This window comes from Poecilia latipinna, unplaced genomic scaffold, assembly GCF_001443285.1.
Source record: "Poecilia latipinna isolate Pla-1442-1.1 unplaced genomic scaffold, P_latipinna-1.0 Scaffold362, whole genome shotgun sequence".
Lineage (NCBI taxonomy): Eukaryota > Metazoa > Chordata > Actinopteri > Cyprinodontiformes > Poeciliidae > Poecilia > Poecilia latipinna.
In genome coordinates, this window is record NW_015112978.1 from 256,330 (window position 1) to 267,895 (window position 11,566).

At 46.3% G+C, this 11,566-nt stretch overlaps 2 protein-coding genes across 2 annotated transcripts; both read left to right on the forward strand.

Moving 5' to 3' along the window:
- Positions 1-693: 693 nt before the first annotated feature.
- LOC106949767 (interferon regulatory factor 2-binding protein 2-A-like) lies at positions 694-2,860 on the forward strand. Its single transcript, XM_015036255.1, has 2 exons — positions 694-1,537; positions 1,739-2,860. Exons 1-2 carry the CDS (start codon positions 724-726, stop codon positions 2,449-2,451), a joined length of 1,527 nt encoding a protein of 508 aa, XP_014891741.1. The 5' UTR covers positions 694-723; the 3' UTR covers positions 2,452-2,860.
- A 5,893-nt stretch (positions 2,861-8,753) lies between these two features.
- LOC106949770 (interferon regulatory factor 2-binding protein 2-A-like) lies at positions 8,754-11,256 on the forward strand. The gene is made up of 2 exons (XM_015036256.1): positions 8,754-9,933; positions 10,135-11,256. Exons 1-2 carry the CDS (start codon positions 9,120-9,122, stop codon positions 10,845-10,847), a joined length of 1,527 nt encoding a protein of 508 aa, XP_014891742.1. The 5' UTR covers positions 8,754-9,119; the 3' UTR covers positions 10,848-11,256.
- The last annotated feature ends 310 nt before the right edge of the window (positions 11,257-11,566 follow it).

The window sequence follows — 11,566 nt, forward strand, 5'->3', positions numbered from 1 at the left end:
CTCATTCATTGCACAGCAGTTGTAGTAGCAGCTCATTGCGTAGAGGCGCTGTGCATTGAGAAAAACAAGCTGCAGCACTTTACAGCCTCCACCGGATAAAGCTCTGAATTCAGGACAAAGCGAATCCCTCTCTGGCATATTTTTAAACATCAAAAACAAGTGGGGGGAAAATAGATTTTGTTTTTTCCTGTACAGTTCCTTCCTATTTAGCAATAATTATAATAATAACCTGTGGGATTATTCCTCTACGAGTTGGAGGTAGTGAGTTTTTTTTTTCTTTTTTTACTATTTATTTTTTTTGGCTGAGGCTCAAGTGATTAAATTAGAAATTAAAAAAGTGACAGAGGCTGCAGTAAAGTGGGGTAGAGGTGGGGTTGGGGGGGTCTGTCGAAGAAATCAAGTCAATAGAAACTGAAGTGGAAGCAGGCGTTTAGCCGTGGTGACGTCGCTGCTCCACATTGAGCCAGTAGTAGAGAGTCAGTGGAGATAGATAGAGGAGCGCCGGAGTAAAGTACACACCGACATGAACTTCTCCCTCTAAAACTTCAGCCTTGTTGCTCTAAAAGCCGAAAGAGGACCAGCTTTTTTTCTTATATCTTTGTTTTTTTTTTTATTCGCCTCTTTATTTTTGAACGGGGAGCTCAGAGGAGAGGCACATTTTTGGGGGTTTTTTTTTGTTTTTTTTTTTTTTTTCTTCTGGGAGTGCGTCGACGACGAGCAGCCATGTCGTCCGCGGCGGTCGCTGCTTCTTCCAGGAGGCAGTCGTGTTATTTATGCGACCTGCCCCGCATGCCTTGGGCCATGATCTGGGATTTTACCGAGCCCGTCTGCAGGGGATGCGTCAACTACGAGGGAGCCGACCGCATCGAGTTTGTCATCGAGACGGCCCGCCAGCTGAAGCGGGCTCACGGCTTCCAGGAGGGGAGGTCTCCCGGGCCGGGGAAGGCGCAGCTCTCCGGGAAGGAGATCCAGGCGATCAACCACCCATCAGCGGGGGACACCGGTTCGCGGCCGCCGCAGCCCCTGGACCGCTACCCGCTGTCCTCCGACCGACCGCCCAGGCTGGGGCCAGAGTACCAGTCTGGCCGGCAGGCGAACGGCATTCCGGTCCCTAACGGATTTCCCAAGCCCGACGAGCCGCCGGAGCTGAACCGCCAGAGCCCCAACCCGCGCAGGAATAACACGGTTCCGCCGAACCTAGTGCCTTTGGTGAACGGGGTGCACCCAGTCAACGGCAGACAGGGACAGATGGGGCTCACCTCCACGCTGGCGGGCGGTAGTCCCGCCGATCTGGGCAAGAGACCCGCGTCGGTGTCCAGCACTGAGCACGACAGAGAGGGGAAGGAGAAGCACAGACCGGACAGCCTAACGCAGGAGATGTCCGAGAGCCACAAGAGCCGAGAGCAGGACTGGGGCAAGGGGAAGACTGTGAGGGACCTGATGGCTCTGCACACCTTCGACAGCAGGTTCAAGAAGGAGCATGTGGCCATGGCACCAAGGATGAACTATGAGCCCTGCACCCCCCCATCCAAGTCAGGTAAAGCATTTCTCATTGCACAGTTAGACTGGCTTGGTTATTATGGAAGACATGTGGTGGGTATAATGGAAGATCGTGCTTTTGTTTTGTAGCTTGTGGTGCAGCACATTGCAGCACATTTCTCCTTTACTAGACTGAATTCTTGGTGTAAGTCTGATCTGTGCAGCTCATTTGTTTTCTTTAACCCTTTCCCACCTCCAGACAGAGGAAAGCACCCCCGCTTGAAGAGAAAAGCATCGCCAGAACCAGACGGAGAGAGCACAGCCCCCAAGCTCAATGGGGATGGACAGCAGTGGTTACCGCCGCCCGCCGAGGGACCCAAAATGCCTCCAGTTCCCCCGCCAGGCTTCACATCTCCCCCCTCCACAATATCCCCGCACCCCCGCACCACCCCACCTGAGGCCCAGAACGGCCAGTCCCCCATGGCGGCGCTCATCATGGCAGCAGACAACGCGGGTGGGAACAGCTCCCCCAAGGACGGTAACCAGGTCCACTCCACCACCCGGAGGAACAGCAGCAGCCCGCTGTCGCCGTCCTCCATGAACCAGAGGAGGCTGACGCAGAGAGAGGCGTCCGGTGCGGGCACCCCACAGGTGCCGGGCATGGACCAGGTGCACCCCCAAAGCATTCCAGACTCCTCGGTACCGGGCAGCATACCGCTGTGCTGCACGCTGTGCCACGAGCGTTTGGAGGACACACACTTTGTTCAGTGCCCGTCCGTGCCCTCTCACAAGTTCTGCTTCCCGTGCTCGAGGGAAAGCATTAAGCAGCAAGGTGCTACGGGTGAAGTGTACTGTCCAAGCGGAGAGAAATGTCCCCTGGTTGGCTCCAACGTACCGTGGGCTTTCATGCAGGGGGAAATCGCCACCATCCTTGCAGGAGATGTCAAAGTAAAAAAGGAGAGGGACCCTTGATTTTGTCTGAACACTTCTTCTGGGGAGGGGAGGCAAAAATCTGAGTATAAATATATAAATATCACATACATACCATTCAAAACAAACTAACGGACTTGTACATATTGGACCCAAGGGAAGAGTATACTTCGTAAACATGGTTGTATAATTTTTGATTTTTGAATACATTGTGTTTCTATATTTTTGAAGATAAAGGTATGTACTCATCATAATGAACTACGTTCCTCTTTGTTGATGTTTAACAAAAATTCTTGATGTACTTCTAGGTCTGGTGGCAGTTCCTGTTTAACGTAGAATGTGACTAATGCTACTCTACGAGCACTTGGCAAAACTAAAATGCTTTTAGCTGTACTTGTATGCACTTGTTTAAAAAAAAAATTGCCAAATACAATTTCTCATCTTGTATGAACTGATTGTCTGAGCTTGCTTCATTTGCGTTATACACTGGGCTGTGGACAGAGAGGACGAGGAGACGGAGGGGGGAAGGACGGGTGGGTGGAGGTGGTGTTGGTGGTGGGGGGGGGAGTCGGGACTCTCTGGGTCTGACGTGCAGGCTTGTTTTGGCGGCTCGACTTACGCTGCACAACATAAGTAGGCGTCGGTTGGATGACGGCTTCTCTGCACACATTGCTTTTCGTGATTCACGCAGACAAAAACAAGACGCATTGTCCTAAGTTTGCTCCAGTTTTTTTTTTATTTATTTTTTTTTTTTGATTGATTGCAGAGCACAGAAACAGGTGCCAAGTCATGTTCAGTCAGCTGGGATCTGTTGAGTCAGTAATGAGAAAGTGCATGACCGCCAACATGGCAGGATAACTGTTGAGCACCAATTTTGGACGCTTGCTGAAAGATTCCTAGTGTGTAACTCATATTTTCAAGGAAGCACAACACCACTGCCCTCATGGGTGTATTTATTTAACGCAAAACAGTCAATGTGGATAGTTTCATTCACTAAAGTAAAAAGCCTACAATCATTGGAGCCGGTTTGGGTAGTTTTGCACGTCAGCAACGCTGAGTGTGATTTGTTTGGTGCATTGTGCAACTATGATTTATACTACCGCTGATAATGTTGCAACAAGATGCCAAACTCTAGGAACAGCATGCCTTTTTTTGAGTAAACAATAAACCACCACTGCTGCCTTAGATGCAAACCCCGCTCTGAATCTCTAAACACAAATCATTCTGCCGTGAAATGCAGATAAAAAGCGGCGGCTCTACATCTGCAGTGGCAAGCAGGCATTCAAACTTGTCTCTACAAGCAACGGCGGACATGCGGGGTGACAAAATGGAGCTTTTTTTTTTCTCCCCTTTGGTCTGGGGAAGCAGTCTTAGACAAAGCACTTCTGTGTAGCCAATGCTGAAATCATGGAGACTGATATCTAGCAGATAGCAGGACTCTGTAAAGGAGGCAGTTGCGTAATTATTACAACACGTAATCTTCTTCCTTATGTTTAGCCAAGTAGTTCCCTGATTTGCAGGACTAATATGCACCCATACCAACCTCTTTTGGGTTTTTTTTTTTTTTGTGCTTAATTATTTTGGCTGCCATTAAATCGATGAAATCTGAAGATTTCCTGACATGCTTGTTCTGAAGGCTTCTCTGTAAGCTGCATGGTGTCCTGGTGAACTGCTTAATTCGTGGTGTGGACTGAAAACATAGCCTTTGCACCCCATTGTTTAGCCAACTTAGTAACTAGTGTCCTCTTAACTAGGGAGAGTTAAAGGCTGCCACAGATACACAAACAATTCAACTAGTTTTTTCTTAGTTGACATTTTCAAGGCAGTCGTTTGTTTATGCGTCTCTTTCCGTTCTATGGAAAGTTATCTTATCAGTTGGACTTTAAAACCAGGAACACAACCCACTTTGATAAGGGTGACACTTTACTGTGCCAATCTGCAAAGCACCACCCACTCCATATACCACCTCACATGCTGTTACTGATTTGTGTGTTATCCTTTTTCTAAACTAGTTCGGAGTCTGACCTACCTGTTTGTCATTATATTGCGCCGGCCGACCAAAGTCGACCGGCCGCTTCAGAGAAATAAAGCAGACGATAGCCAGGTGTGTTTATAACCTGGCTTAAAGTGTGACACAGTAAGATATGAGAGGCCGTTTCGCCCGTAAAGATTTACGTCAGCAGGGCGAATACCTGTTTGCACAGCGGTGATTAAAATAGCCTGTGCTGTATCTAATACAGTAATAACGTGTCCCTGGAAGGAGGGGTGTCATAACACAAAGCTCCCGGGTTGCANAAAAAAAAAAAAAGGTTAAATAACGCACATGTTGGCTGGGTCAAACGAAGAAACCAACAAGCAAACAAAAAATAAATAAATAAAAATCTAGACCTGAGCTGAAGTGGAAAACTTCACAAAGAATTTACAATGCTTTCCCAGTGCGGTATAACATTTCAGAAAGTGTTAAGACAAAAATAACGTCATCTCATCCTGCCCGCGGTGCTGTTGTCAAATGCTGGGTATTCCCCTGGCCATCACCTACCGCTCAGTCTTTATTTAGCTCCCACATGTCTCGATAGACAGTCACAAAACGAAGCTAGAGAATGAATTATACAGCCACTCCATCTGGTTTAGCGGAGACTCACATCAGATGGTCACCAGTCGGGTCGCACTGTTCTGGTCCTACTGTATACACGGTTTACATCGCCAGTCAGGGCCATCTGGTCATGTTTGGCTTCCTCCCAGACCTTTGCTGCCTCTGTGATTTACAGCAACATTCTTCTTCTTTTTTTTTTTTTATGATAGTAATAATAAAAAAATCAGGTCATTTAGATTTAAATGAATCCCCGCATACCTCTGTCTTGCATAATAGCTGCGTGGCCCTGCAGCTATTTGCTTACATAAACGTCAACCGAGTGGAAAAGCAAAAAGGATCAAAGAGTTAGGCAACTGTTTTCCACCAGTCTTAAGGAAAGACTTTTGTTTATTTTGTCCCTCGCAACAGCCATTTCCCAACCGCGCCGTAAAGGCCCAGCACCACATTCCTTTGTTGTTCACCCAGCGAGGACAGGGAGTTGAGAGAAAGCGGAGATGGAAACATAGCAGTTTACAATTAAACTAAAACTTGTGACAGTTGTGTACAGGGGAATATAACTTCCCTGTGCTCGGCGCAGATAGATCGGGAGCAGAAGTGTCTTACTTTGTTTACGGAAAGCCTTTGAAGAAGGGCCCCATGCCACAGTGCATGATCATGGCCGCAGGCAGGGAGCCAAATGGCCTCATGTTCTGTGTAGATGGGTGAGGCGGATGAGGGTACGTGACTAAACATCTTGCTTCCTCTTTCCAACGTCACATGGACTTGCACAAACATATCCTGCTTTGTGTCTGCAGGTTTCAGACGCATTGCCTCACCCAAAGCCCGAGGCTAAGCTGCAATGAGCTGGAATGAGCCCAGATGAGAGACGGAGAGCGAGAAAGAGAGAGAGAGAGAGAGCAAGAAAGAGAGGGAGAGAGCGAGAAAGAGAGGGAGAGGAATCTGAACTGCTGGGACACTCCTCCGGTTCAAACCTACACTTTTACTTCAGGGGATTTTGGCTGGGGTTTTGGTGTCTAACTTGTTTCATGTGACATTTTTCCCCTCCTTTATGTAAAACAGTACAACTGTGAAGCAATTCATCTAAACGAACCTTTCAGGCACATAAATTTGGGAGCAAAACTGACTTCTGCTTTAACAAAAACAATAACAGAAGCAATAGATTATGAATTTCTTGTCTAAATATGAGTCACCTTTGGATTGGGAAGACTGATTGCAAAAAATATCAGTTAAGAAAATTCGAGGCTAAAGGTCACAGGCAGTTAACATCTTATCAGCAGTAGGTGATCCTACTGGCATTTTAATTTAGCATAAATACAAATTAATTGCTCTGGGGAAACTTAGCTTTAAAACATCCCCAGTCATAATCAGAACATGATTATTAAAAAAATATCTCTTTTACTAACTGTACTTATGGGCTAAATAAAAAAAAGCCTCTTCTTGGATTCAAAACAAAGAAAAAACATTTTTTTACATTATGAAATTTAAGATGATTTCAAATACATGAAGATTTTTATATTTGTGAAAATTGAAGAAAAGAAAGTGCGTAGTTTTTATTATTTTGTTCCATTAATGCCACTCTATTGTGGGTTTTATTGCATGAAAACCCATAAAAACAGCAAAAATTTTTTTACCTTTATGTATTTATATCTATACGTGTTGGGTTTAGTGAGTTTTTTTCGTTGTTTTTTTTTTTTTGGTTCTAGTTGTTGAATTTGCGATTATGCTACAATCTCCGTTCTGCCCCAACTTCTGCTGTTTGGGGCAGAAGTTTCCAGAATCCTTGTTGATAAAATAAACACCCCCAAACTTCTGTTTGTTATCTGTGATTTACTCCCTGTGAGGGCCAACAAAACAGCGCTGGATCATCTAAAGATGAATCAGCGTCTGCTTTTTTCAGAAAAAAAAAAAAAAAAAAACATGGGAAAATGAGCTTTTGACCATTTTGAGGGATGGATCGATATTCATTCCACCACTCAAAAGTGTAAAATGTTTATTAAAGGACATTTGATGAGTTTCACAACCCCAAAATAGAAAAATCCTGCCAGTTTATGTAACTTAGATTATGTTTTAGGTCTCACCCCTTTCTCTTTTTTCTGTAAATGAAGAAATATAAATTATTTCAGGATCTTATTTTTTTAAATAAGCTAGCTGTTCTCATTTATAATCTGCAGAAATGATCTTTGGATTCATCTCAAAGTTATTTTGGCATTCTTCAGAGCAAAACTGTTTGTTTTAACATTCAACCTGCAGCAACAGCCTTTAATATCAGTAACATGTCTCACTGCCCAGGGTGCCATTCTGTCTGGGGGCGACAGAGGAATTAAAGGGGAAAATTATCAATTGGGTACCAAATGATTTTTCCTGTTGCTTATTTTGGTGTACAGCCAAAATATATGGGGATCAAATATAGCCATGCAACATAGCTGGACCATAAAGCTGACATAATTTGTATTGCTGCAAACCTTTAGAGATATTTTTATTATTTTCTTATGGAATCTGAACTGCATTTGATCATCTCTAGTTCAAAATATAAAATGTTACAAATCTGAACTGGATTGTTCCACACTACAGAATGATTCTTTCAAGCACAATACACAAATTGAGATTTATGTAAGCTTTTATTATGAAACAACAACAAGAAACGAAGCATTTTATTGTGTATTTGGCACCTTACATTGAGCCCAGTATGAAATCCAGAATATATAGCTGTGCCCAACATGAATTAAGTTATTTTACGGTGGTTGTAGACTTTTTCTATAGCTGGTTTTAATTTGCGAAAAATAATTTCACTATATATTAATCCTAATATATATGTGGTGGGGGCGGGGGAGGGGGGGTGAGGGGGGCTTGCAGTTGCCCAGGGCAGCATTCATGCAAAGACTACCACTGCATGCAACTGCTTTGAACTTCCCACTAACTCCAAAAGAAATATGCCAAGGTGGCTGCATGCTACAGGTAAGATATTAACTGCTTACAATTTCCCTCGCTTCAAAAACTCAGAACTATCCCTTTAATATGTGGGCAGAGTGAGAGTATACTCATGCCGCAACCCCAGTCCATTCAGGTTTACAACACACTGGCTGGAAATCCCCACCTCATGACAAGAACTTCCTGGTTGCTGCCTAATGGAGGCGCTTTCTTTTTTTTTTTTCCTTTTTTTTATTATTATTATTAACACAAGGCTAGGTCAGTACTTTCTGCAAAAATGGGCGGTTAAAAACATATGGGTTGTAAAATCTTTCTAATAATTCTAATAATATGCCCTTTAAATTTTGCGCTACTGGAACAAAAACGTAGAGTGGAAAAAAAAAAAGTGCACACGTTTTTTTTGTTGTTTTTTTTTTCTCTTGCCATTGGATTACAGTAGCTCGGTTGTTTTTCTTAGGGTCGACCCACCTCATTCATTGCACAGCAGTTGTAGTAGCAGCTCATTGCGTAGAGGCGCTGTGCATTGAGAAAAACAAGCTGCAGCACTTTACAGCCTCCACCGGATAAAGCTCTGAATTCAGGACAAAGCGAATCCCTCTCTGGCATATTTTTAAACATCAAAAACAAGTGGGGGGAAAATAGATTTTGTTTTTTCCTGTACAGTTCCTTCCTATTTAGCAATAATTATAATAATAACCTGTGGGATTATTCCTCTACGAGTTGGAGGTAGTGAGTTTTTTTTTTCTTTTTTTACTATTTATTTTTTTTGGCTGAGGCTCAAGTGATTAAATTAGAAATTAAAAAAGTGACAGAGGCTGCAGTAAAGTGGGGTAGAGGTGGGGTTGGGGGGGTCTGTCGAAGAAATCAAGTCAATAGAAACTGAAGTGGAAGCAGGCGTTTAGCCGTGGTGACGTCGCTGCTCCACATTGAGCCAGTAGTAGAGAGTCAGTGGAGATAGATAGAGGAGCGCCGGAGTAAAGTACACACCGACATGAACTTCTCCCTCTAAAACTTCAGCCTTGTTGCTCTAAAAGCCGAAAGAGGACCAGCTTTTTTTCTTATATCTTTGTTTTTTTTTATTCGCCTCTTTATTTTTGAACGGGGAGCTCAGAGGAGAGGCACATTTTTGGGGGTTTTTTTTTGTTTTTTTTTTTTTTTTCTTCTGGGAGTGCGTCGACGACGAGCAGCCATGTCGTCCGCGGCGGTCGCTGCTTCTTCCAGGAGGCAGTCGTGTTATTTATGCGACCTGCCCCGCATGCCTTGGGCCATGATCTGGGATTTTACCGAGCCCGTCTGCAGGGGATGCGTCAACTACGAGGGAGCCGACCGCATCGAGTTTGTCATCGAGACGGCCCGCCAGCTGAAGCGGGCTCACGGCTTCCAGGAGGGGAGGTCTCCCGGGCCGGGGAAGGCGCAGCTCTCCGGGAAGGAGATCCAGGCGATCAACCACCCATCAGCGGGGGACACCGGTTCGCGGCCGCCGCAGCCCCTGGACCGCTACCCGCTGTCCTCCGACCGACCGCCCAGGCTGGGGCCAGAGTACCAGTCTGGCCGGCAGGCGAACGGCATTCCGGTCCCTAACGGATTTCCCAAGCCCGACGAGCCGCCGGAGCTGAACCGCCAGAGCCCCAACCCGCGCAGGAATAACACGGTTCCGCCGAACCTAGTGCCTTTGGTGAACGGGGTGCACCCAGTCAACGGCAGACAGGGACAGATGGGGCTCACCTCCACGCTGGCGGGCGGTAGTCCCGCCGATCTGGGCAAGAGACCCGCGTCGGTGTCCAGCACTGAGCACGACAGAGAGGGGAAGGAGAAGCACAGACCGGACAGCCTAACGCAGGAGATGTCCGAGAGCCACAAGAGCCGAGAGCAGGACTGGGGCAAGGGGAAGACTGTGAGGGACCTGATGGCTCTGCACACCTTCGACAGCAGGTTCAAGAAGGAGCATGTGGCCATGGCACCAAGGATGAACTATGAGCCCTGCACCCCCCCATCCAAGTCAGGTAAAGCATTTCTCATTGCACAGTTAGACTGGCTTGGTTATTATGGAAGACATGTGGTGGGTATAATGGAAGATCGTGCTTTTGTTTTGTAGCTTGTGGTGCAGCACATTGCAGCACATTTCTCCTTTACTAGACTGAATTCTTGGTGTAAGTCTGATCTGTGCAGCTCATTTGTTTTCTTTAACCCTTTCCCACCTCCAGACAGAGGAAAGCACCCCCGCTTGAAGAGAAAAGCATCGCCAGAACCAGACGGAGAGAGCACAGCCCCCAAGCTCAATGGGGATGGACAGCAGTGGTTACCGCCGCCCGCCGAGGGACCCAAAATGCCTCCAGTTCCCCCGCCAGGCTTCACATCTCCCCCCTCCACAATATCCCCGCACCCCCGCACCACCCCACCTGAGGCCCAGAACGGCCAGTCCCCCATGGCGGCGCTCATCATGGCAGCAGACAACGCGGGTGGGAACAGCTCCCCCAAGGACGGTAACCAGGTCCACTCCACCACCCGGAGGAACAGCAGCAGCCCGCTGTCGCCGTCCTCCATGAACCAGAGGAGGCTGACGCAGAGAGAGGCGTCCGGTGCGGGCACCCCACAGGTGCCGGGCATGGACCAGGTGCACCCCCAAAGCATTCCAGACTCCTCGGTACCGGGCAGCATACCGCTGTGCTGCACGCTGTGCCACGAGCGTTTGGAGGACACACACTTTGTTCAGTGCCCGTCCGTGCCCTCTCACAAGTTCTGCTTCCCGTGCTCGAGGGAAAGCATTAAGCAGCAAGGTGCTACGGGTGAAGTGTACTGTCCAAGCGGAGAGAAATGTCCCCTGGTTGGCTCCAACGTACCGTGGGCTTTCATGCAGGGGGAAATCGCCACCATCCTTGCAGGAGATGTCAAAGTAAAAAAGGAGAGGGACCCTTGATTTTGTCTGAACACTTCTTCTGGGGAGGGGAGGCAAAAATCTGAGTATAAATATATAAATATCACATACATACCATTCAAAACAAACTAACGGACTTGTACATATTGGACCCAAGGGAAGAGTATACTTCGTAAACATGGTTGTATAATTTTTGATTTTTGAATACATTGTGTTTCTATATTTTTGAAGATAAAGGTATGTACTCATCATAATGAACTACGTTCCTCTTTGTTGATGTTTAACAAAAATTCTTGATGTACTTCTAGGTCTGGTGGCAGTTCCTGTTTAACGTAGAATGTGACTAATGCTACTCTACGAGCACTTGGCAAAACTAAAATGCTTTTAGCTGTACTTGTATGCACTTGTTTAAAAAAAAAATTGCCAAATACAATTTCTCATCTTGTATGAACTGATTGTCTGAGCTTGCTTCATTTGCGTTATACACTGGGCTGTGGACAGAGAGGACGAGGAGACGGAGGGGGGAAGGACGGGTGGGTGGAGGTGGTGTTGGTGGTGGGGGGGGGAGTCGGGACTCTCTGGGTCTGACGTGCAGGCTTGTTTTGGCGGCTCGACTTACGCTGCACAACATAAGTAGGCGTCGGTTGGATGACGGCTTCTCTGCACACATTGCTTTTCGTGATTCACGCAGACAAAAACAAGACGCATTGTCCTAAGTTTGCTCCAGTTTTTTTTTTATTTATTTTTTTTTTTTGATTGAT